Source organism: Scophthalmus maximus, chromosome 17, assembly GCF_022379125.1.
Source record: "Scophthalmus maximus strain ysfricsl-2021 chromosome 17, ASM2237912v1, whole genome shotgun sequence".
In the NCBI taxonomy this organism is placed as follows: domain Eukaryota; kingdom Metazoa; phylum Chordata; class Actinopteri; order Pleuronectiformes; family Scophthalmidae; genus Scophthalmus; species Scophthalmus maximus.
In genome coordinates, this window is record NC_061531.1 from 7,488,965 (window position 1) to 7,513,507 (window position 24,543).

At 43.6% G+C, this 24,543-nt stretch overlaps 4 protein-coding genes across 7 annotated transcripts; 2 read left to right on the forward strand and 2 right to left on the reverse strand.

The window, feature by feature from the left end:
- The first annotated feature begins 87 nt into the window (after positions 1 to 87).
- On the forward strand, positions 88 to 2,825 carry gfer (growth factor, augmenter of liver regeneration (ERV1 homolog, S. cerevisiae)). The gene is made up of 3 exons (XM_035614487.2): positions 88 to 300; positions 608 to 819; positions 1,226 to 2,825. Exons 1-3 carry the CDS (start codon positions 88 to 90, stop codon positions 1,386 to 1,388), a joined length of 588 nt encoding a protein of 195 aa, XP_035470380.1. The 3' UTR covers positions 1,389 to 2,825.
- Positions 2,826 to 3,215: 390 nt separating this feature from the next.
- syngr3a (synaptogyrin 3a) lies at positions 3,216 to 9,357 on the forward strand. Of its 3 annotated transcripts, XM_047327987.1 has the most exons (6): positions 4,197 to 4,279; positions 4,576 to 4,648; positions 5,516 to 5,750; positions 6,225 to 6,370; positions 7,690 to 7,884; positions 8,159 to 9,357. In XM_047327987.1, exons 2-6 carry the CDS (start codon positions 4,640 to 4,642, stop codon positions 8,198 to 8,200), a joined length of 627 nt encoding a protein of 208 aa, XP_047183943.1. In that variant the 5' UTR covers positions 4,197 to 4,279; positions 4,576 to 4,639; the 3' UTR covers positions 8,201 to 9,357. The 3 variants fall into 3 exon arrangements, with proteins under 3 accessions (XP_035470378.1, XP_047183943.1, XP_047183942.1); XM_035614485.2 differs by lacking the exons at positions 4,197 to 4,279; positions 4,576 to 4,648 and adding an exon at positions 3,216 to 3,488; XM_047327986.1 differs by having other exon boundaries at positions 4,207 to 4,648.
- Positions 9,358 to 13,040: 3,683 nt separating this feature from the next.
- On the reverse strand, positions 13,041 to 19,344 carry znf598 (zinc finger protein 598). Its single transcript, XM_035614480.2, has 12 exons — positions 18,946 to 19,344; positions 17,906 to 18,018; positions 17,610 to 17,739; positions 17,159 to 17,370; positions 16,834 to 17,051; positions 16,611 to 16,710; positions 16,055 to 16,242; positions 15,833 to 15,908; positions 14,856 to 15,739; positions 14,385 to 14,550; positions 14,131 to 14,278; positions 13,041 to 13,948 (listed from the first exon to the last, which is right to left on the reverse strand). Exons 1-12 carry the CDS (start codon positions 19,117 to 19,119, stop codon positions 13,574 to 13,576), a joined length of 2,784 nt encoding a protein of 927 aa, XP_035470373.2. The 5' UTR covers positions 19,120 to 19,344; the 3' UTR covers positions 13,041 to 13,573.
- Positions 19,345 to 19,782: 438 nt separating this feature from the next.
- Positions 19,783 to 24,274, reverse strand: slc25a17 (solute carrier family 25 member 17). Of its 2 annotated transcripts, XM_035614483.2 has the most exons (10): positions 24,044 to 24,274; positions 23,864 to 23,924; positions 23,695 to 23,761; positions 23,337 to 23,488; positions 23,067 to 23,183; positions 22,775 to 22,923; positions 21,625 to 21,720; positions 21,273 to 21,368; positions 20,748 to 20,833; positions 19,783 to 20,360 (listed from the first exon to the last, which is right to left on the reverse strand). In XM_035614483.2, exons 1-10 carry the CDS (start codon positions 24,098 to 24,100, stop codon positions 20,210 to 20,212), a joined length of 1,032 nt encoding a protein of 343 aa, XP_035470376.2. In that variant the 5' UTR covers positions 24,101 to 24,274; the 3' UTR covers positions 19,783 to 20,209. The 2 variants fall into 2 exon arrangements, with proteins under 2 accessions (XP_035470376.2, XP_035470377.2); XM_035614484.2 differs by lacking the exon at positions 21,273 to 21,368 and having other exon boundaries at positions 24,044 to 24,273.
- Between the last annotated feature and the right edge of the window lie 269 nt (positions 24,275 to 24,543).

The window sequence follows — 24,543 nt, forward strand, 5'->3', positions numbered from 1 at the left end:
GTCCGTCCCCAGGTAGTTTCGTTGCTGGCGTGTGCCAGTAAAGCCGCTTTGTTGGTTATTAGCTAATGTAGAGACGAGAGAGGAAACATGGCTGCGCCCACAGGACCGAGGGGACCATCGGCCTCCAACCCGCCCGGGTTTGAAGCTTTTCCGTTTGCAGTGGGTGGCAGGCCGGCAGAGGACAGCGCCGGTCAAGAGCCGGAGCAGGCCGGCGAGGCGAAGAAGAAGCCCTGCAGGGCTTGTACAGACTTCAAATCGTGGATGAAGGTCCAGAAGAAACAGACGACAGCTGCTGCTCAGGTGATCAGAGGTCAAGGTGGTTTGGCAGGGTAGTTTTTTCTGGGGAGGATCAGTTGGATTGTGAATTATATTGTCACGATTATTTCTGTTTCATTGCCACTGTCTCGCTGGTGCTTTAAGTGTGTCCGCTGTGAAATGACAACATGTAAGACTTGCTTGTAAAGATTGAAAGGATTCTCGGACTTGCGAACCTTACTACAACCGCAACCACAAATCAACCTAAACCACAATAAAAGACATAATGCAATCGGCCCCTCTGCTGTGTGTGACTCTATGTTTGAACATCTGTTTTTCAATCCTCCCGCAGGTCGGAGCTGCAGAGTCCGAGCCACAAGAAGACCTACAGTGTCCACTGGACAGGGAAGAGTTGGGACGTAACACCTGGTCCTTCCTGCATACCATGGCGGCATATTACCCCGACCAACCGTCCTCCACCCAGCAGCAAGAGATGGGGCAGTTCATCAACCTTTTCTCCAAGTTCTTCCCCTGTGACGAATGCGCAGAAGACCTCAGAGGAAGGTCAGACCACGCAGCTTCTTTAGATTCAAGCTCACAATGAAAGAAACGTATCAGTAAATTAGCATATTTTACTCCTTTACCTTTAAATCACACTATAAGTGACAAGTATGCCACACGTTTTCAGGTTTCTGGATTTTTATTTGTGTCTTTGAGGCAGTCACTGGTTTTTGTAGGTTTTTTTTGTAGGTTTTTTTAAATTCACAGTGAATTTAAACCTGCTTGAGATTTTTGGCCAAAGTTAAAATATCCTTACATTGAAATGTGTTTGAGAGCCACAGCTCTTTTTTTCTTCCGAATCTTGGTTTTTGGCACAAGCTAAAAAGCAAATGTCCAGCCCCCATGTGTGTTGATGTTTGTATTCGATAACATGAGTCAGTTGTTGAGTGACATGATTTCCTCTCCACAGATTAAAAAACAATCAGCCAGACGCTCGGAGTCGCCATGCTCTCTCCCAGTGGCTTTGTCATCTCCACAATGACGTCAACATCCGACTGGGGAAGCCCGAGTTTGACTGCTCCCGTGTGGATGAGAGGTGGAAAGATGGATGGAAAGATGGTTCCTGTGATTGAAGGATTGTGTCGGCATTGCAGAGAGATGTGAGGACTGAGGTGGAGACCTAAAACAATCATTTCTTTGTGTCGGTTCAAAACCTTGATGTTGTAGAGAAACTTCATGTGATGAGAGATGTGCGGTACTTGTCAAAAGGCTTGCCTTGCTTCGTGGTTAGTTATCATAACTGATCTGGTAATAAAACGTAAGGATACAAATCAAACAAGCATTCCTCTCTGTTTCTCAAGTCAGGACGTGTTCTCAACGTTCTCAATATGATTTGTTTGCAGTTTTATTGCTTTGCTGCATTAACAAGCAGATTGGAGCATAAATATCTGTGCTCACAGTACATTGGTCTTTTGAAAGCCAGATCCTTGCTTGAGTTTTTGACCAATTTAGCTTTGGGATTGTCTTTTCAGATTTACAACTGGATTCATTGATTAAAGTTGCGGTTTACTGGTTTGTTAATAGTTGTGTTCTGAAATCTTGTTTGACCCAAAATTTTAAAAATGTTATTATTGTTGTTATTATGTCTGGGATTAATTAGATATATATTTATAAGACAATTCTACTAAATGTATTGCAAATAATTATAGATATGTACAGTATATAGTGATGATTACAGTTTTTCATTGTACTACCACACTGTGTGTGAGTTTTGTAAGGTACTTTTCCTGCAGAGTAAATTCATTTGTTTGCATAATTTACGGCTGACATATTTAAATCAAAAGTTCATTTGCGTCAATAAATGAGGTATATATGTATATATATATATATATAGTTCATCATCACAAAAGGTCATTTCATGTTTACTGTAATCATTTCCTTGTGATTCTTTGTCACATTAGTGTAAAATTTTGGCTGTCGATCGGACGAAATAAGCTCTATTTCTTTTGGTCACATGTAATGATATTTGCAAATATCCCATGACTAGAAACTTATGACTATTTGTGTTGTATTTGGTGCAGCTACATCATCATGAGACTGCTTCCTATGCCATGATTCATAAATTGGCTTGTTTGAGAATGATGAAGAGTCAGGCAGTATAATAGTTTACAGTCCTTCAGGCCTGTGTTCTACTGGACCTTTATAAAGGCTCCAGGGCTGCATCTGCCTTTGGGAAGTGTGAGTGAATTTACTGGTTTTAGAAATAAAGGGGGAGTTTAAATTCTACAATAAAAAAAATATATAAAAAATACTTTAGGCCCATTCCAATTTAACGTGATGCTCCCATGCAGGTTTTTTCACTTTATATTATTTGGAAATGCACCACCACTGGCAGTTACATCAAAATTAATCCAACATTAACACTACACAAACGATTCAGCATATTTAACAGCACCTGTTTTTGTCTGGATTTACTTGGCAACAATTAACTGCTACAGTGACATGACACAGCGAAAGCAGCTAACATTTTTCACCAGATGTGATGGATTAAAGTTTTGAAAAGACTTGAACTGTGTGTCTGAAAAAGGAAGGTTTTTCCTGTTCTTCCCATGCTGTCGACAATGGGTGAATGGAACATAACTTACTAGAAAAATCAACTTGCATTATGGGAAATGTAGGATCCATAAGTTGGTTTTTTTAGCTTGTCCCAGGCCTGGAGCTGATTTGTGGACTATTTCGGTTTCTGCACTTTGATTTTGATCATTCTGTTTTTTTAAATCGTGTCTCTTGCAAATCACCCAATTTTATAGCAAAACAATAATTAACCATCGTAGTAGCCCTTCAAGACTAAAGTCCCTTATGGTGGCTCCTATCATTTTCTATAGGATCTTTCTTATTAAACGGATGACTAATATAGTAGCCTGTATGTCATAAATCCAGTCAGCCTGTAGCGCGGGCACGATCGGTCCAGCACGCGCCCTCCCTCTCGCCGCGACCGCCGCTGCGCCCGCGCGCCTCTGGGTGCGCGCAGGACCCGTCCCTAGCAGCAGCGCATCCAGCCTGCCGTGGAGCCGGGAGCGTGGAGCCGCCAGGAGCGCACAGAGAGAGAGAGAGAGAGAGAGCGACGGAAGATGGACGGAGTGGGATCGTTCGGAGCGGGCCGGGTCGGGTCCACCATTGACCCGATCACCTTCGCCAAACAACCGCAGACCATCCTCAGAGTGCTGTCTTGGGTAAGAGCGTTTTTTAAAAAAATGTATTTAACGGCACTGTTGTTTATGTGCGTGTGGGGGGGGGGGGCGAGACTCGTGACGTGTTCTCACTGCAAATGTAGACCCCCAGAAATCCAGCGATAGTGAATAAGCTGTGCGCGTAAATGGAAACCCCCTCACCGTTGTCTCGTGTTTATCGGGCTGTGATTCTACAGAAATACGCCGTGCAGGGTGTAACCCAGGGGCCTGCTGGTTATCCGACACCCTGACCATGAAACTGATTACAGGGCAGACAGAAACCTCTCTATCCTCACTTCCCACGTCCATGTAGGCCTTAATAAATCTCGCCTGCCAGTGGTTAATAAGCCCAGGCTCAGATGTGCTGTAGAGCGGACCCGGGTGGTGCTGAAAGATGGGAAAGACTGATTCATATTCATATGTTTCAGCGTGCCCGTTCCCGCTGCTGAAGGCCATTATTATGTTCTTTTTCCAAAACATAAGTGTCCCACTGACCATAACCACTTTGGTTGTTTTTTTTCCTTATGTCATTCATTTCGTCGCTTAATGTATTTGATGATTTACCCTTAAACGGTCGTCGTCCGTCACCTCACCTGTGATTGGTCCGTGGACATCATTACGCACGCAGGGCCGCGGCGACGCGTCGGGCCCCGACGTTTGATGTAACGCGTCACCTTTGAGTGTCACGGAGAAGGTCTTCTTCACGAGTGCAGGCACGTCTGAAACACACACATAGGGGGAGGCTTTGCGTTATTTCTGTTCTACGATCTGTCCTGTACAGTGCGGGTGAAGAGGTGCAGGATCCATCTCTGAGCCCACAGCTCGTTGTCCATGCAGCTGCACTGAACCATGTTTACTGTAGTGACTGATCGAGTTGCTGCTTTTTTACAGATTAGTCCAGTGGTTACCAAGTGTAACGGCATAAAATGGAAATGAGCAAATTACAGGAAGGCCGTCCCAAACTTCAATAGAGCAACTGTTAGATTAGTGGACAGAAATTTAACAGAAACCCACTGCTGCTTTGTTCAAAAATGGGGATACTCTCGCTTTCCTGACTGATGAAAACCAAACTCTTCTTATTTTGCCAAACGTGCCGCTCTCTCTTCCATCTTCACATCATCCTCGAAAACCGAATTAATTAAAATCTAAAGCAAATGCAGAAGGTATGGAAGGGATGTGAATCTCCACTCACTGCACACATGCTCTTATATATTTAGTTTTTTTTTTAAATCACGCTAAAACATAGGTGTAAGTTTCTTTTTACATTGGAGATACAGCACTTTGATACATAGGCAGCTTTATCGGGCCGAACCGTTAAAGGCACCAGTTTGTATCTGCTCAGATTATTCCCACACGTGATTAGGTTGATGTCTCACAATGACATTATCCCATTGTGTGCACCTCAGCCATCATATGACCCAAACCCCCAAGTGTGTGTGTGTGTGTGTGTGTGTGTGTGTGTGTGTGTGTGTGTGTGTGTGTGTCACATGGCCCTATTCTGCCATGGAGTGTTAGTCAGCTGATCAGTGTCAGTGAACGAGTCCAGAGCAGAAGGAGGGAGGAAGACAGAGAGTAAACTAGAGAGATCATACGCACAGAGGGGTGTTATTAATAAGAACGGGATTTGCTGAACTTGGTGCAATATATAAGCATAGTACGAGCTATGGCAACTGTTATCATGTGTCCTCTGTCGGTGCGCACACTGGCTCAGGACGATGTGATTCTTAAGGGGAAGTGAAGCATCCACCTCTTCAGTCAGTCAGAGAGAAAGAGTGGATATGAGGTTAATGTTTTTGAAGCTCACTGGTAGTGCTGCCACAACCCTGTTTCCAGTGAGCCTGCAACAGAGTCTGTGCTTGTTAAAGAGATGGGGGCTGAAAGAAAGGGGGGGGGGGTACAGATATTGTGATTGTTAAGCAGTAATTTGTATATTAATATCCATCTGTCTATTTTTTCTTCTGTTTTTACCCGCCATCCCTACTTCCATTGTCTCCCACCTTCTCCTCGTTCTCTCCCGTCCACATCCGCAGATATTTTCCCTGGTCGTCTTCGCCTCCATTGTGAACGAGGGCTATGTGAACATGGGCAGCGAGCGCCTCCACTGCGTCTTCAACAAGAACGCAGACGCCTGTAACTACGGCGTGTTCGTCGGCCTCGTGGGCCTGCTGGCGTGCTCCTTCTTCTTCCTGCTCGACTACAAGTTCTCCTCCATCAGCTCAGTCAAAGACAGGAAGAAGGCTGTGATGCTTGAGATCGGCTTCTCGGGTGAGGAGGCAGCCGCGTGCAGTCATGTAGACACGTGCAAAGCAGAGTTGACAGGAAGAAGTTCTGTTTCCAGTCTTTTGACATCATTCTTCAGCGTTTCTTTTACTACAGGGGTCGGTCCTTGTTAATGTTTTATCAGGTTGAAAGGCAGGATTCAAAGGGATTTCCCACAAAAACCAAAATTAAGACAAACTAGACTCACTTCTGTGTTTCAGACGACTGCTTTCTTGTACTGAAAGAGATCAAGAGAAATGAAACCTGTAAACTGAAGAAGGTGTCGGAGAAACAAGATTATTTTTAATTTCTAAATGGAACAAAGAACTGCTTCAACTTGAAAAATCAACACCTGTAGGGTCACTGTGTGGGGGTTGTTGTTTTTTGTTCTTGTCGCCTCTTCTGTTTGTAAAGATAACTCAGGAAGTATCTCTTTTTCTGTGGTAACACGGTGTCGTTGTTCCACTGGTTTTCTGGCAGGTTTCTGGGCCTTCCTGTACTTTGTAAGTTTCTGTTTCCTGGCCAATCAGTGGTCTCGGACCACAGCCGATGAGCTGCCACTCAACCAGGGGGCAGATGCAGCCCGGGCAGCGATCGCCTTCTCCTTCTTCTCCATAATCACCTGGGTAAGGATATACAGACACAAATGGTAAATGGTAAATGGACTGTCACTCAAAGCGCTTTTACAGCGTAAGTCACATTCACCCATTCACACACACATTCATACAATGCTGCTATTTACCGATCGGAGGCAATTTTGGGGTAAGTGTCATGTTGACTGGAGGAAGAGGGGATCGAACCACCGACCACCTCTGGTTTGTGGATGACCTCTATCTCCTGAGCCACAGCCAGCCACAAAGGGACAGATAAACCTTTTGGATATAATTACTAGTATAAAGGCCGAGTAATACCAGGTACAGTGTTAATAAGCGAAAGTAAGTACTAAAGCAAACCATTGTCCTACAGATTTCCTAGAATCAGCTAAACATAAACCACAATTGTCTTATTGTCTGTTTTTAATATATCTAATCACACCGTAAAGAAAATTGCTCACCAACTTTGAAAAAAAATAATTGGTAGTATTTCCGCTTGTTGACTTAATTACAGGAAGTTCAGAAATTAAGAAATTAATTTTAACTTTAAGTTGTACAAGCCTAATTCGTTTGTGTTACCATTGGAAGTATTTTTTAGGTTGGTAAATGGTTTTCCCTTTTCAGTGCTGAAAGAAGTATTGATATAGTGGATTGTCTTTTGTAAAACTAAACTAAACTGCCCTGTTGGCCAGTTTGATCCTCCGTTGACCTGAACTGGAACAGTAATACACTTTCAATTAAAGGTGAAAGCTGGTCATGCATCTACTGACTCACAGTTTAAGCTGTTTTCAGACATGAACTCTGAAAAATGTCTGGACAGTGTGCCTTCCTTGTCCGAGTCCGACGTGTTCACACCAGTGCAAACATTTCCGGAAACATTCTGTGGCGTCTGGGAAGAGCGTGAACGAGGCAGGACATGACAGGCGGGAAAGTGGGCATGCGGGAAAATTTGCAGAATATGTCCGCAGCAACATTTGCGGACATACAGCCAAAATTACATTTCGGATCATTTGCTCTGGTTTGATATTACTGTCATATCTTCCCATTAAATATGGGAAGATATGACAGCAGATAATAAGTTAGCAGCCAGTAAGCCAAAATTGACCTAGCATTACATCTACATCTCACTATATCTTTGTAAACATACATCTTTGTGTAATTTGTACAACAAATGTGAATAAAAAGACAATTTCATTTGATGAGGGACTACGGACTCTTGACTACCAGTCAAGAGTCCCAGTTGGAGCAGGAACTTCCCTGACAACTCGTGGTTCTGGCAGGTAGATTTTGGTGCAGAGAGTAGTATTCCCTGATCTTATTGCCCCTCTCTCTTTTCCCCGCCGCCCCTGTAGGCTGGTCTAACAGTGCGTGCGGTCCAGAAGTATCTGCTTGGTACAGACATGACCCTGTTTACCACGGAGCACATGGACGGCGGCGCCCCCACCCAGCCCTACCCCTCCAATTCACCGGGGGGCGGCCCAACAGAGACCACAGAGACCTACCAGAGCCCACCCTTCACTGAGAACAACGCAGCACCCACATACCAGGTTCCCATTTACTAGAGAAGATAGACCTGATAGTGGCAGGGGGAGATTGGGAAAGGGATGAGGGGAAAATTAAAGAAAGTTGCTTTCTGTGATGTTACACGTGCAGTCGTTTATGTGTTGATCTGAGCTGAGTTTTCAATTACTGTTTCAAAAAAAAAAAAAAGGCCTCTGCTTCTCCGTTTCCTCCTCTTGTTCCCATTACTTCCTTAACATTCCAGCTTTGTTGGCACTTTTCTAGACCTGTGGTAATGTTGAACTTTATTTCCTACTTAAGCAAGCGCGGCATCCTCAGATCGGAGCAGATCAAGAGAAATAGACAACAAGAAGAGGAGATACAGAAGAGGAGGCCACTTTGCAGTATTCAAAAAAAGATGAAGGAATTAACAGTTGACTGACTCCACCACGAAGCAGTGGTAGATGACTAAATATAGCGCAGAAGGCACATCACATCTTACTCTTTTCATTCATTGAAACAGTTACGGGGAATGTCTCTTTAGCTACAGTGCGGTCTGGTCATTCCTCCCACCTCTCCCTGCTGCAGTGACAAGTGATCACATGTATTGAGTCTGCATGTTTCCAAACTTAGAGATCAACTAAGTGCCATACTGTGCTGTGTGTCTCAGACAGTGACTTAATTTAGTAGATTTTCACATGCTGTTAAAAAAGAAAAAACGGACCACAATGTTTTGTGACCAAGTGCAATATCTGACATTCTTATTTAGGTAGAGGTGTGTACTGTAGTGGAGGCAGGCTAGTTATGGTCGGATTAGATTCATTTTAGGCACTGTCTCAAATGACTTACTCGTCTTTGAATTGTTCTCACAGATCTCAGGCAAGTGTGACACATCGGAATTGTTGATCTAAATTGTTGAGCTTCCCCGGGAAAAGTTAGCAAGATGCCTGCGTTGTATTGAACAGATTTTTTTAATCCAGAGAGCTTGTTGCTGATTTAATTATGGCATAACTGGTATTGTTGACTAAGATGACATGTCATCGGTTAGTTTTAGTCTTCCTTGATATTCTTGTGTATTTTAACACAGCTAAAACGAAAACAGTGTCACAGCGCAAAAATGTTTCTCAAGTACATTGTCGCGACAGCTTGATGTGCGAGGGTCAGCTTTCACAGTTTGAGAAACTCTTAAGATTCATTCAGGAAAAGCGCTATCCAGTCTGTTATATTTCTGTCTCAGGCATGGATGAATTACTGAGTGTGTTTACCAGGCACAGGCCGGGGGGGGGGAGCCTCTGCTTGAAGTGGCCGTTAAAATTTCTTGTTAGAAAATCAGTCACGACAATAACTTAGGCGACCACGAAAAGATGCAAAATGACTGCAAAGTCATGCAAATTTCCTTTTAAGGAGACGCAGATTAACTGAAGAGAGACTTAAAGAAATACAAGGATTCCAAAGATGCAAAACAACCACAGACAACTCCGAATAGCTACAGAGAGAAACGTAATGATGATAAAGACGGGAAAAGACCAAAAAGAGACTCGATGCGACCACGACTTTGAGTGCGGGTCTAGGCCTTCTACTTGTCTGTGCCCAGCAGGGGCTCATTGTCTCATAATCCATCCATGGTGCCAATGTATGTAATATCTTATTTGAGACAGTGCCCCTATGTGGAGTGTCATATGTAGAAAATGGGGCAAGTGGGGGTTTTTACTGGGTAAGTCAGGTCTGTTTATGTTTACGTTTTAGAAGCTGCCAAACTGCCCTGTGTTCTTATTGCTGTCTTTTGATTAACACGTTACTACTCTGTTGTTAATGTCTATCGGACTTTGTGGAATCACAAGGCTGGGTGGGGTGGGGGGGGGGGGGGGGGGGGGGGGGGTGGGGGGGGGGGGTGGGGGCAACAGATAAGCTTTTACTCAGTTGGGGAGGTCAGGTTGCTGGATGATTCAGTTCAGTCTCAGGCAAAAGGAAGAAAAAAAATCTGTTTATGAGATGCTGAGGATCGCTAGCTGGCTAATTCATTGATCCTGCAGCCCTGCCATTCTGGGAGATGGGTGGAGAATTTGTTGCCATGGTGACAGGGACAGGGGTTGGGTGTGTGTGGGTCACTAATGATGTAGATAGAAATCATGGCAACTATGTTGGTGTGTAGCGGTGTCTCTGTGTCGTGGTTCACATACACTCGCCATCAGTGAATATGTCGTTTTGGTGTGTGTGTGTCTGTGTGTGTGCGTGCGAGTGAGGGCGTCCATGTGCAACAGGTGTACACATGCATGTCCGTTAACATGCATGAGAGACGTTACGTCTGTGTTTATGTGAAATACATGTGAATGTATAAGTGCGGTTAATTAAATTTTGTGACGCAAAGTTATTTTCTTGAACATGTGTTTGTCAGAGTTTCAGGGCAGAAGAGGAAATCATACGTCTGTTATCCCATTTAATAATTTCCATAAGTAAGAATAGTCTTTCTGCTAAGTCAGTTTTACCGTCAAGATATCTGAAGTTATGAAATGAAAAGAAATTTGTTTTTTCTATTTTTTATTAGTTGTTGTTTTTGGATGAACAGAGCCAAATATAAAACTTCATGTTCGAGTGATATAATTGACATGTAGAATGCATTGCCTGTTCTTCTAGCTGAGCCCATGTCAACTGCGCCCTCTGCTGATCAGAGTAGGCTCTGCAGCACTGGGACGACGGAGGCTCTCAGAGTTTCATAAGTAATCACGATAATAATGCATGGAAATGTTGTATAGGACTCATTATATATTGAATACTATGTAATTCTTAAGTTGACTCCAGTGTTTTGCAATGTGAGATTTGCCCCGCCATCAATGCAGCTGACAGGATTACCCCCTTGTGTTATATTATCACTGTTTATTGTCAGAATTGTGCCCAACAACAATGTTTTTCGTCAGTGATGTTATCTCGACCTCACGATCTTGTCGATTGCATGTGCTCATGCACAAGTGTGTACATTACTTTTAAAAGCTCCAAAGAATAAATCAAAACTGAAACCAGAATCCAGACGCCTGAAGCCACCGGGAGGAAAAGTCATTGAATGATGCACAGGCTCTGTGTTTGAGTCCTTAACAGTGTGAAGGGCTAACTTCATTCTGTTATCAAAGGTAATACACAAAATATGAGACAGTGTTTAGGGAAATCAAATTATTTGAGGTTACTGGTCACGACATAAGGATGCACATGTCCGCCAGAAAAGTACAGTTGTAAAATATATATATAAACTTCTTGGAATGGAAATAAAGCTTTCCTAGTTCCAGCACTAATTAAATCCTTTCAAAGCAGTCTTTTAAAGTTGGATTTTACATGTGAGCATTTTACTCACCAGACTATCTAGTGCAAAGTGCTGGTTTTAAACTCACAGATGTTTGAGTATCATTTTCTTTGAGCCTTTTGGTTCAGGGCAGAGTGCGACACTGGTGTGGTCTGGTTCTGTTACTATCTATGTGTTGCTGTCAAAGGTCTACGCTTGTGGTTTTTCTCGGGTTTTAGCCTCTTACCTACGAGTTGTCCACAGTAAAACACATGTTTTCAGATTAGATTCCCATTCTTCATTCTAATATGACAAAAATCAAGTTGCAGAGACATGAAATGTGGCGTTTGACCTGATGCTTCTCATCACGTCGCCAGCGTCGCTCGTTGTCCGTCTCCTTCAGGTCTGACTGTGTGACATTGCTTGTTAATGCTCTGCTTTTCAGAAGCAGATTCCCAATTCTGCTGGAATTATTTAATAACTAATTAAAAGGGTTTTTTTTAGGTTTTTTTTTTACGTATTTATGCTGTGCATCTTCCTGCAAAAGCAAATCAATGTACTTATGCTATTAAATTATCTTTGTATAGTAGTTTGCATCGTTAGTGAAGGAATCCTGTGCTGGATCTAAATTGGTTTCAAGTAAAATAGGTATCAACCTAGATAGATTTAAGTCTTTGCGAGTTTAATTTTCTCCCACGAGAAAGGAAATCAATTTAAAGTTTTATGGTCAGCATAATGTAACGTATGTTCAAGCGTGCTGAAATATGAAAAACCACCAGTATAGTCCATTAAATCTCGGGCTGCCAGTTACAGGTCGGGCTGCGACTGACAGGTCAGGTTGTATTATTGTTCTCAGTGCTTCAGTAGATAAAGATACTAAAACAAGCATTCTGTGTTTTGTGCTCTGGCCCATGTACACTACTGTGGTTATTGATTGATTGTAAAAATACAGTATGTTATTGAAGTAAATGGAACCTGTGTGTGATGATGTCGAGGGTCTGGTTTGTCCTGTATTAATGGAAAAAAAAATAACTATGAGAATAATGATTATTTATTAACTAGAATACATTCTTTGTTGGAAATACTTTGTTTGACCACTCTTTTAAGGGACTGTCAGCACCAAAATAAAAGCTTTGTGACATTTTGTTAGGCCGAGATAAAAGGTTATGATATTATGTTGTAAAGTTTCCAGTATAATACATTTTATTGATGTTAAAATACCCCCCCATAATACTGATGCTAAAAATTTAACTTGATCGACCAACAAACAAGTAAAACACTGATTTTACCCCTTTAACATGTTTCCTCTGAGTTGTTTGACCTCTTCAGTGTAAACAAAAAAAGCTGTGTACAGAGATGTGTCACTGTCTATTACCTGAATGTGGCTGGACTGCAGTCTGATCGTCACTCAAAATAAAAAAGAAAACATGTTTTTGGACTCACTGTTTCTGTCCAAGTTGGGTTTTTTTTTTAAATGACATGATACTTAACTCTAACCCCACCCTTACCCTGAAACCTTGCCCTTTCTTGTGATGAGTATTTTCTGTAACTAAGCAACCAACTAGAGTAGACAATCTGCTTCCTGTTTACACTGGTGCACACATGCCCAGTGGAGATTCAGATATAGAGCTAAAACGTATGTCTGGATGGGGATGGTTTTTGTTTTAGAAATGTATGGATGTAGCTTTTGGGCTCCAGCAGAGAAGAGGAAGGTCCACTGGTGAGTGACATGAACAGAATAAATTAAAATAGCAAAAAAAATAAAATAATAACTAACCAATAACTAATTAATCTTAATTCCCGACTCTCACCTTTCTAGATGACGACTGAGACAGAACAATCCCTTCACTCAAACACTCCACACACCGTCCTCTGTACAAACCACCTGACAGTTAAAAGCAGTTACACTTCAATAAATATGAAGCTATAATATTGAACTGGACAAGTGTGTTTATTTTATTATTTAACCAAGCAGCCCCTCTGGGGAATTATACACAACTCTATCAACTCTGATGTCAACAAAAACAAATCAGCTGTTTGTGTTATTTGTGTAAAAGCACAATGCATGGTACAAAATGTAAATGAATACAATTTTGCATTAGGAAGCAAAACATTCTTCAAGTAAAGCCTCGGCTCGTCTGTTTGCTTTCATTAAATAGATAGTTGTGGTTAGACAATGCCAGTGCCAGCTGGAGACGTCCTCAAAGGATGCAAGTGGAAAAAGAAAAGTCGAGCTGGGGCAACCCTGTGCGTCTACACTGGAAAAACCATTCGTACAAACCTTTCAATGTGATCTTCAGCAGAAAGTAAAAACACCATTAACCATCTTAAATTCACCTTCAGTATGAGATATGGGTCCCCAGCTCCTCCGAGACACGGTCACAGTTAACAGGCTGCTGCTTTCCAAACTGGTCTTTTAGAGGGCTATCTGAATGGCCACAATGGCACACAGAGTGGAGGAGGGGCTAGCTAATGATGCGGCTAATTGACTGCAAGGAGGGGAACTCCTCAGTCTCCCTGGTGTGCAGGGTCTTGTGGGAGTGGAAGTCTTTGTGGGCCAGCACCTGTCTGCAAGTGGGGCACACCTGGCATTCGAGCTCGGCTGCTACATTAGCCACAGCGGTGGGCGTCTGCCAGGCGTTTTTCTTGTTCTTGTTTTTCTTTCCTCCTCCGGCCCCAGACTGTTTCTCCAGGGCCTTACAGTCGGCGTGGGCAGTCAGCAGCTCCTGCTGCTTGATGGTGTCCGGCAGGAGCACCAGCAGCTCGTTAAAAATGCTGTTGTAGTCCTCTCCGAGCAGGTCCTTGCAGCTGCGGTGATACTGGGCTGCGGATATCACACCCTGGGAACAAAGAGAAGTTCAAGCCGTCAAACTAAACATTAACTCGGGACTTTAGAAATGTACATTTTTTTGTAATAGGCAAGTTACAGTACTGAACCCAAACTATTGAATTAATTTGTTGTCATAAAAGTTTGCTATAAAAGGAGGAGAGTGCAAAACCTTTTTTAAAAAAAATAACTTACTTGTCTGAACTGTGCAGAATAGTTTTTGAACTGGTTGAACTTTGACTCATCATTGTGGAGGTACTTTCTAATGGACTGGATCAGCGCCAGGTTCCTCTGGTGGAAGTCCTCTGGCACTAGGTAACCACTGCTGGACACCTTGGGAGGCCTGGGGGTGATCAAATGGATCAAATGCTTTTAACACAAAAACCTTGATTCCCTTAAAAGGCAAACAAATCAAGAAAAGATCACGTATAGAAAAAGCAGCCACGTACAGGTTGACTGCAGGAGGAGGATCCTCTACCACGTTGCTGTTGAGGGGGATCCCAGTGAAGCCCGGCGGGGGCTTAGGGGCTGAGAGTCCCAGACCAGGTGGAGGTGGGGGCATTGTGGAGGATGAGGCAGGTGCTGAAGCCTTAATCGGAAAGGAAGTCTTGAAACCTGAAAGATAAACACCGTGTGACCTACAACTTCGATCACCTCCGAGGGTTTAAGTCAATGGGTGCACTGCAAACCTAACCATTTAAATTTGGCACACAAAATGATCCTTGCTACTGGTGTGTGTGTAAAAGCATCGTAATTAATATTGAATAAACAATAATAACTTTTTTCAAAAACTTGAAAACTGCTGATGTTTGATCTGCTAATAGAGAATGAATATCATACCTACTATGTCCCACTAGACTGGATGTCAGAAACAAATTACCGTAAAAGAATATTCAGCATATCAGCATGCTGTGCCATACCTGGTGGAGGTTTCTTGGTCATGAGAGCAGGAAACTCTTCCTCTTGTTCAAGGAGGGGGTCCATGTTGGGATGAGGGGTTACTGCCACTGCCTCCTTTCTAGCGGGCGGTGATTTCTCAGGGTGGCCGTTAGTCAAACCGCTCGTCAGTGCCGCCGTCACCGTGCTGGAAAAGGGTTTGTTGCAGTTCTTCTCAGGGACGTTCTCCTTCTGCGCAGCCGTTTCCACCGCGATTGTATTTACAGTTGTCGTTGCGGTTGAAGACACAGACGTAGAGGAAACAGGCGCGTTCTTCTGCGTTTTTTTCTTCTTGTTGGCTTTGGAGGTAGAGAGATCGGTGTTGGGGGTCGGGTGGCTTGAAGAACTAGAGGTCACTGTGGAGGGTTTGCTGTTGCCTCCTTTAACAGTGAGCAGAGAGGAGATATCCAACATGGTGGGAACTGAGCGGAATTCCTGCTGCGTCTTTCCTCCTTTCTCATCATCAGAAGGAGGAGGAGACCGGGTAGTTGACGCCTTCCCATTCTCTCCTACTTTCTTTTTCCTCCGTGAAGATGCCGGAGCTGAGGAGGAGAGGAGCTGAGGGCCAGAGGGCGCAGATGAAAGAGGAGGGGTAGTTCTGGAAGAGGAAGGAGGAGGATGAGTGTTGGGTTTTGCTACAGCAGTATTGGTGGACCAAGCAGAGTTGGAGCCTGCTGCAGGTTTGAGGGGGCGGACTTTGGACACGAGAGCGGGGAAATCCTCTTCATGGAAAGAGGAATTCTTCTTCGGCTGGGCAGAGTACGCGGGGGTCATGAGAGATGGGACAGCAGCAGTTGACAAGCTGGGGAAGTCGTCTTCTTTCAAAGCTGCACGGGCTGCTGGAACTACAGCAGGCGCAGACTTAACGCTGGAGGGAGACACGCAACAAGAGAAATTTAACATTTCTGCACACATAAGTGTATGATGAGATTTTCAGTTAGTGTTGTGTGTAAAACATTACATGGGTGGCACAGCTGTGGCTCCTAAAACTGGGAAGTCATCCTCTTCTCCTGGATTAGTGCTCTTCATTGTTCTGACTGTCAGAGAGGGAACAATACATGTGTGAGAATCACTTACTTTCATGACTTAAACAAGGACACATGCCAAACACTATACACACTTAGCAAACACACAATGGTTGGATCAAGTCTTGGTTCCTGTATAATTTGAAACTTTTTTTCACCTGGAGGTTTGTTTGTTGGTTTGATCAGTCCGGTCCTGTTTCTGGGCTCTTCTAGTTCTTTTCTCTCCGCCCTCTCCTCTCTGCAATGTTTGGGAGTGCTCCTCTCCTGCACCGCTCCTCTCTCCTCCTGTCTACGCATTGCCAAGGATGCCCTCATGGCAGCTTCCATCTGCCTGTCCTCTTCCTCTCTGCACAAGCACACACTTATATCTCAGTCAAAAGCCAAAACAAACCAATAACATGACAAAAATACACCATGACTGAAAACAGACTAGAAATTGCTTGTGACAGCTACTAAAGTGTGCAAGGTCAAACGGTAACAAATGGAAAAAAAACAAGCACACACACACACACACACACACACACACACACACACACACACACACACACACACACACACACACACACACACACACACACACACACACACACACACACACACACACACACACACACACACACACACACACACACGACAATGTCATGCAGCCATTTGGTGAATATTATCCATGCTTCCTTTTCAACTATGGATGCAGCACTGGTCATTTAGACTCACCGGGAATATCTCCAGCTTTTCTGCCCTCCTCCGCCATGAGGCCCTCTTCTTCCTCCTCGATTGTGACGCGCCTCCTCATAGTCCTCGCCTCCAACCAGACCTGAGGACATACGCGCCATCCTTTTATTCACATTCACTGCCTCCAAAGTACAGTTACATTATTTGTGTTGCAAATAGTTAAGTCTGCCTCACACAGACACGAGACACCAGTATCCCCACCGACCTTCATTTCTCCTCTGTTGTCTTGGGGCGTAGTTGAACTGCAGGTCGATCTGGCGGTTCTGTCGAGCCTCTGCCCGGTTCTTGCTGTGTGCTCCAGCCTTGTGGGCCTTGTAGTCGATCTCAGTGCGGAATGCATGGGTGAACTGTTCTGTGGCACAGCGGCCTTCCTCACAAAGGTAGTGACTCTCTCTGAAGTGCTCGCTCAAGTATGGGTAATCACTGACGACAGCAGGGTGAAAGAGAAAATCTAAACAACCATCTCAAACATTCTCACTTTCAGTTGATGATTCGTGAGCAAATGGGGTTTGTGAGACAGCAATACAAACCTGTAATATTCCTGAGAACCGTCTGCATCGCAGAAGTGGCAGAAGTAGTGGTCCCTGCGCAAGTGTTTCAGCAGCTCGTCATTATCAAGGTATCGGTCGTCACAGAACTTGCAGAGCGGGTGTCCCCTGTGACTGGTGTCGTCTGGGTCTCCATGAGCTCGGTGACGAGCCAATTCCTTACGGTTGTACCACTTCCGCTCATGGGAGAAGATCTGATTGGAGCAGTAAAGTTTTAAGAAAGAGGGTCTGACAGTACTGTGATCTTGGTCTTCTATAACAGGTTTTTATTTCCAAGTGGCCTGCTTCAGATAGCTGCAACATTCTTGATACTTTGAAGATAAAAATATTTATATCCGATGTGTTATCGGGACATAAAATGTCCTTTAAATGATCCAGTTCCTACTTTATGTATTTACACATATGCAGGACCGGGAAAGTCTTGCACTTTTACCTTAAGATGCTTTGTGCAAAGCTTGCAACAGAAGAGCTCGTGCTGCTTCCTCATGTGCTGCTCCAGCTCCTCAAACCTGGAGAAGACCTTAGGCTCTGAACAGCGGACGCACTCTGACAACAGCAGATGCCTGATAAAACACATACACCATGTGATCAGAAACAGATCCAAACAAAATGAGTTCCTGGTAAGATGCAACTACTCAGGACAATAGAGTCAATTATATACAAGAAAAGTACTACAACCTTTCCCAATCTGTCGACAACACAGTCATAAAGAGTGGAGCAGAACAGTACCTATACTGAGCATGGATCTTCTCATCGCCGAAATAGATGTCGTGTTTCTTCTCGCAGGCAAACTGCTGGTGGGGCAGAGACGAGAAGGCCGCCAGTTGTTTCACAAACACCACCTGAGGACAACATGACAGTGGGGAAGAGAGAAAGAAATACTGAACATCTTATGTCACGCACACACACACAGTGTGCGAACAGTGGAGGTTGTTGTGACCTTTTGACAATATTACTTAAGATCTATAGCGAGTTTTATAATAGCACTTATCCTGTGGTATTGAGGGAATGCCTTCAGGTCGTTAACCCCAGACTTGAAAGACAGTTACATACAAACATACTGTATGATCGACCAAATAAAGCACGTCGACGTTAACAACATGCACATCGGAAATTGATAGCTTGTGGAATTACTTTGGAAGGGAGCGGTAGAGTTGGGCCCTTATTGGTATGACATCGTCATACTGGGCTGACATCCTGGATTGACATCCTGGAGGAAAGGCCGCCTGATCGACACACTCACCGGCAACTTTTAAATGGTTCAAAAGAGTTTAAATACCCAGCAACCGGTCAGCAGCGACTAAGAAGCCCCACGACACCGGAGGACCATGGGACACGCTCTCGCGCTGGCTAACGTGAAATATGACGATCGCTTCAGTTCATTGGATCAGACTCATTGACACGCCGAGTGGAGCACATGTGACGAACACACTGTGAACTGCGCACTGTGGCCAACGTTGGGAGAAAATCTCCCTCACATTCGATAGAGCCTACTAGCTAACCCACTGTGATGGGCGTACCGGTGTTAGCGTTAGCTATCGTAGCTAGGCTAATGACAGCGAGGAAACGGCAGTGGGCAGTAGGCAGACAACGCTGGTTGTTCCGTGTCATTCACCAACAAAGTGTTTCATTTTATTACGACACTACCTACGAATGTCATATTTAAATGTAGCTGTCCCCCCCCCCTGAAATTAAACTACCAAGGCGACGCGGCCTAGCTAGCAAAGCCAGGCGTCGTCCCCGAGGTACAGTAGCCGAGCAATGCGCACCTTGTCGAGCTCCTCGCGGCAGACAGCGCAGTACTTCTGCTCGCACAGCACCCGCATCTTGGTGGAGCAGCGGTAACACACCGGGTGGTCGCATTTTCCCAAGGCGAAGATGTCGACTTCTTGGCAGCACAGCACGCAGCTCCTCTCGGTCTCTTTCGTGGGTGTCGGGGCCATGTTGGTCAAGAGGCACAGATGAACCTTTAACTACTTGCGGGGAGACACGGCCGCTGGAGCGCTTACGTAACTATGAAAGTCTTCCTGCTGCTGCTGCTGCTGCTGCTGCTCGTGCCGCGTCACGTAAACGTCCGACGATCTGTACAGCAGGAGGATGGGCCGCGCACCGCTCCGCTGCGGCGCTGCGGCGGTCTGTCGCACTTGTGATAATCAGCGCAGGGCCGCAGGCGTTCACGTTCCGCGTGAAACACGGTGGGTATCGGTTATGGGTTCCGGTCTGTGCTGACGCTGTGACTGTATTTGGAGAAATATTAACACGTGCCTTCAAGTGCTAGAGAAGTAGAGTAGTACACGTTTACTGGATTTCTTTTTTTCGGATTTTGACGATTTAGAGAAATAAACATGCCTGAATAGTTAATCTAACTTGGCCAGTTGGATAATGAAATAGGAGTAATGCGTATTATTTACAAGCTACAGCTTACACTCTACTTTAATAATTTGGTGATCTACTTGAATTAAATTATTAATTGATAAATTTCATATAAGGTTGGGTTTTTTTGCAACTTTAGCGAGAAGGTGTATTGCGATATGAGATTGTGGATTCATGATACCCCTAAAAAAATAATATACTATCATACAATACACAAACACACAGACTCCAGATTATAACAACGAGGGAGGAGACTGATGCTGTATTTCAATGAGTGAACCACAGACTGCCTTCAAACACTCAAAACAAAACTCAGCAGGTGATTTTGTTAGCAAAACCCCTGGATGCAAACTGTAAAATGTAGTAGAGTTTCAGCCCCATGTTATATTCAGTATCAGTAAATTGGCTCATAAATGACAAATGTTCAGCACTGCCTCTTCCTGTACAAACATATAACCTGCTCTGTGTGATGCCCCACCAACACAGAGAACAGCACATCTGATTATGATAATAACATGTGATAATAACTATGATAATGACCTTTGTGTTTCTAGTGTCAAATGGCAGATTTCCACGACCTCATCATGATGTGGTCCATAAGTAGTGATTCATTGTCAGTGCCTTAGTGTAGCCGAGGGTCCATGGCAGAGAAGTGTCTCACTAGCGTTTCTTGTAGTTGTTGCTCAGTCCCATGATGCTGAAGGTACAGCTGGCGATCTTCTCATAGAGAAGAAACATGAGGGCAGCAGTCAGCACTGTCTGCAGCAGCTTGGCCTCCAGGCCTTTAAACAGACCCACCATGCCATGCTTCCTGCAGCAGAAAATCAGGGTCACAGACGTGGTCAAAAGACTGTAAGAACGAGTTGTAGGCCAGACGTGGAGATCAGTTCAAATCAGTTCAGCAAAATCAGGTAAAGATGACGAAGAGTTAAATTGTCACCTAGATTACCTAAAAGAAAAACAGCTATCATCTGGATATGTGAAAAAAGAGATTTGAGCTGCTATTAATTTAAATTTTTATAACAAATTCAACTAATAGTGGTCCAAGTCACATGTATGCTCAAGATGGTGTTATGGATTATATACAGGTAAAGTAGGGAAACTTAAATGGAGACTTTAAATGAGCCTTAATTATGTTGAGTGTGTGTGTGTGTGTGTGTGTGTGTGTGTGTGTGTGTGTATGTGTGTGTGTACCCACCTGACTCTATTGACCAGTAGACACTTAACAGTCCTTAGACTGGACAGGAATTTGGACTGGTTTGTTGACTTGTTGTATTGTCCAAACTGTGATAATAAAAAAAGGAAAAACCCTTATTTGAACAGTTTTGTGATTATGGCATATATATTTATATAATGTTTGTGTATGTATGTACACAGACTATATATAAATAGGGACAAGGCATCTCCACTTCCACCAGTTGTAAAAAAAATAAAATAAATGGAGCCAATATATCCTAGATACAGGTGTTGCCATCTTGTGTTTTGACACAATTTGGAGCCTGCACAATGGTAATCTTGGTGTTGAGTCGAGATACCAAGGTGTTGCCGATTCACCTGCTCGACCAATCATGAGTCAGTCTCAGCTGTCCATTATGGCATGTAAGACCGTTTTCATAGCATCAAATAACAAATAACTAATTAATCCCAAACTTACTGTTAAAAAGAATAGGTGAACCTACATTGTGATAAAAACTACCTAAAATAAAATTTATTCAACATGTACTTTGATGGCCCTGTGATAGTCTGGCGTCCTGTCCAGGGTGTACCTCGCCTCTCGCCCAATGTTAGCTGGGATTGGCTCCAGCGACCCCCCGCGACCCTTAAATGGATAAAGCGGTAGACGATGAATGAATGAACATGTACTTTGACCTTTTAGTTTGGTCCACGTCCCATCAACTAACATGGAGGAGGCAGGGTTTATAACCTATATTGCCGCCAGCCAGCCAGCCAGCCAGCCAGCCAGCCATCAGGGGACGATCAATGATTGGGCTTCATTTTTAGGGAGCTGTCATGTAGTCCACCATTATACGCACTCTATGGTTTGTACACAGATGTATAACATAAATAAAACCTACCCTGAGAATGGACTGTATAGTCTGCAGTGGGTATGTAACAGCAGTGGCCACAGCTTTGGCCACAGCGCCGATGATAAAGACTTCAACAGATGACAGCTTGGGAGGGAAATAGAAGAAAACTCATTACATGTCTGTGTCACAAACTTACAGCTTTTGTACAAATGTACATTAACAAAGGAACAGAGTTGTCCTGAGTTTTTGAGGAGTAGAGGGTTTAATGGATTAAGATCCTCAGACTTGTTCAGACCGGGAAAAATATGAGTCTCCCCTTCTTTACTCTGACCAGCTGATTGTCCCCAGCTAATATATTTATCCACATATGCTCCACAAGACAAAATAAATGCACATGGTGTGAAATTGCGCAGACTCAAATGCTCAGTCAAACTGTCTAGATACCTCTGCTTCTATATTCCCTCTCACCTATTATTAAGCCAAACAGAATGTCATGTGAACAGAATTACCACGTCTATGCATATCAAGTGTTTACTCATCCACATAATGGGATGACCTGAAGTAACCTCTCTCCTTTACTTTTCCACAGGGGCATTTTTGTTACAACCATGATAGGGCCCATCTTTTAAATATCAACTGTATCGTTATTAATCATTATTACTATAAATACATTTTAAAAGTTTTTGAGGATTCCAATGGCTCTAGAAATAGAGGAGGGTGTGAAGTGATCTGACTCATCTCCTCCTACATGCTTTCACAAGCACGCAGTGAAGAGTTTCGTAATAAATCTGGATTTCTGGCTATACTGTATCCAACATTTTTAGGACTCATTAATATCATTAAAATTCTTTTGTTTGCATTTCCAGTGAAATTTACTGTTCAAACTGTACTGTCGTGTTGTATTCATTTCTTTATCTGTTTTTAAAAGTAAAGTTTAATTTGTATCTGTAAAATAAATATTTGCTTTCAACAATTTGATAACAATATTTGTGGTATCACCACCAAAAGTGTGACCAATATAAAAAGTATCTAACTGTAATTTTCCACTCAAATATTTCCTACTTAGTTCTTCGTGCATGTATCTTCCTTCTCCCTGCATCTGGACTTTCTTGGTCGCCATGCCTCGCCAACGCACTTCCCTTTCCTTCAAATGTCTGTAGACCCCTCCCTTCCTCATTTCTATCCATCTCTCACCCACCTCCCTGGGAACTCCTCTCCTCAGCTGCCTCTTCAGGCCCTCATAAATCATGAACTGGATAGCAGGGTTCAGCACCAGCAGCAGTGATGGGAAGGTGCCGTTCCACAGAGCTCCCACGCTCTCATCACGGACAATCTGCACAAATGCATCTGCAAGAACAAAAGCGTGCATTAGGAAATACTGAAAAAAAGAGAGAGAAAGAAGAAGTAATGACTCAAGTCATCTCAAAAGTCCTGTAAAGTCTTCATTCAAATGCAGAATAAATTCTAAGAACGCAAATGCCAAAATTTACCCAGAATCCCCGAGTAGTTGGTCATCTGTATGTCAGCATTACGGAACTTGGACCCCTGAAGCTTCAGTCTGGTGTTGACCACCCACAAAGGCGTGGTAATTAGTACATTTACAATACCTAAAGAGACAGCACCAAAGCAAAAATGTGGTTAGTTTAAACATTCTGCACATCTTGTAATATTGTCTCTCTAAAATAATTTAGAAACTCAAATGGCAATGTGGGTGACACAATTAGCAGGAGTGTCTTCTAATTCACCTAATTAATTCTCACCTGCAGTGATGCCCACGATCAAGTCAGTGCTGGGAGCCGACTGCTTTCCCTTCAGCCAGTTCGCCTTCAGGCTGTGGAAGCAGTAGAAGTAGACAAAGTTGGAGCAGCACAGGCTGCAGATGACGGGGAACCAACCTCTGTACGGGGCTAGACTACAGGCAGAGAGGACGGTGGACAGGAAACACAGACACACATCTTTAAAAAACCAGAGAAGACCCATTTTAATTGCAAAATTATTCAGTTGATAAAAATCTAAATTTATGTAGAGTATGGACAATATGTTTAGTTTTTTTAAAGCTGTATTTTTGCACATTAACTGACAAAGGTGAGAACAGCCAGAAGTTTAGTTTCCACTCACAGGCCTTCCTCTTTGATAATTTCCGCCAGAATGGCTGGAGTTGATTTGGCCTTCCTATTTTCATCCACTGGACACAAACAGAGGACGAGTAGAGGGGAGTTGAGCAAAATACGTTACACTGGTTGCTATAATCATTGCAAATCAGCCCTAATTTCATGCTGTGGCTTACCCTGCAGGCGCAGTCTGGCAGTGTCAAGAGGGAAGAAGATCGTCATTGCAGTCACACTGCCCTGCAACAGGGTCAGCAGTCAAAAACTCACCAAACATCATACAATAATCCTATAACTTCGAGGGATTCGAGTCTCTGTAGCGCAAACACACGCAGTCGTTTAGATGCGGCTGTACTCACCACCGCTCCGGACACTGCGTGGACCAGACTCTCATACGAGAAAACCTCGGAGCTCATTTTGACCAGGATTGTTTTTTTTTTTTAATTTTTTTTATCTTCAACTCCTGTTTCGGGAAACACTGCTATCTCCTCGTCCCGTGTCGGCGTCTGACAGGCAGCAGAGACCCTCGTCAGCCAGCCTCCCCTTCGGGCAACAGAGCTGCTTGTTTCCGTGTTGTGGAGCCACAGCGATAACAGATCGCAACGTGATTGGTTGTACAGCAGACTCGTACTTCCGTTTCTTCTGACCGTGGCAGATGTCAAAATAAAATCTACAAGCTTAAATCATACAAATTCTTATGAACAATGTATTATGCACGCACAAGATAAATAGATGTTGTTAAAATTTTGCATTCATTTGAGTTATGCGGTTATCATGAGTTATGCGGTGCTGTTGATGGCTGGAACAAATTTGAAAGTGCATCATAGTTTCTGACTCAAGGTGTGGTAACAGAACACGA

What these genes read in the sequence shown, in the direction of transcription:
- gfer (XM_035614487.2), top strand. Translation starts at nt 88, where the DNA reads ATGGCTGCGCCCACAGGACCGAGGGGACCATCGGCCTCCAACCCGCCC. An exon ending in AGACGACAGCTGCTGCTCAG is followed by an intron (nt 301 to 607) that starts GTGATCAGAGGT and finishes ATCCTCCCGCAG; the next exon opens with GTCGGAGCTGCAGAGTCCGA. An exon ending in GCAGAAGACCTCAGAGGAAG is followed by an intron (nt 820 to 1,225) that starts GTCAGACCACGC and finishes TCCTCTCCACAG; the next exon opens with ATTAAAAAACAATCAGCCAG.
- syngr3a (XM_035614485.2), top strand. Translation starts at nt 3,387, where the DNA reads ATGGACGGAGTGGGATCGTTCGGAGCGGGCCGGGTCGGGTCCACCATT. An exon ending in TCCTCAGAGTGCTGTCTTGG is followed by an intron (nt 3,489 to 5,515) that starts GTAAGAGCGTTT and finishes CCACATCCGCAG; the next exon opens with ATATTTTCCCTGGTCGTCTT. An exon ending in GCTTGAGATCGGCTTCTCGG is followed by an intron (nt 5,751 to 6,224) that starts GTGAGGAGGCAG and finishes GTTTTCTGGCAG; the next exon opens with GTTTCTGGGCCTTCCTGTAC.
- znf598 (XM_035614480.2), bottom strand. Translation starts at nt 19,119, where the DNA reads ATGGCCCCGACACCCACGAAAGAGACCGAGAGGAGCTGCGTGCTGTGC. An exon ending in TTTGCACAAAGCATCTTAAG is followed by an intron (nt 17,371 to 17,609) that starts GTAAAAGTGCAA and finishes TGCTCCAATCAG; the next exon opens with ATCTTCTCCCATGAGCGGAA. An exon ending in AAAAGCTGGAGATATTCCCG is followed by an intron (nt 16,243 to 16,610) that starts GTGAGTCTAAAT and finishes GTGCTTGTGCAG; the next exon opens with AGAGGAAGAGGACAGGCAGA.
- slc25a17 (XM_035614483.2), bottom strand. Translation starts at nt 24,100, where the DNA reads ATGAGCTCCGAGGTTTTCTCGTATGAGAGTCTGGTCCACGCAGTGTCC. An exon ending in TGCCAGACTGCGCCTGCAGG is followed by an intron (nt 23,762 to 23,863) that starts GTAAGCCACAGC and finishes GTTTGTGTCCAG; the next exon opens with TGGATGAAAATAGGAAGGCC. An exon ending in CTACTGGTCAATAGAGTCAG is followed by an intron (nt 20,361 to 20,747) that starts GTGGGTACACAC and finishes TTTCTGCTGCAG; the next exon opens with GAAGCATGGCATGGTGGGTC.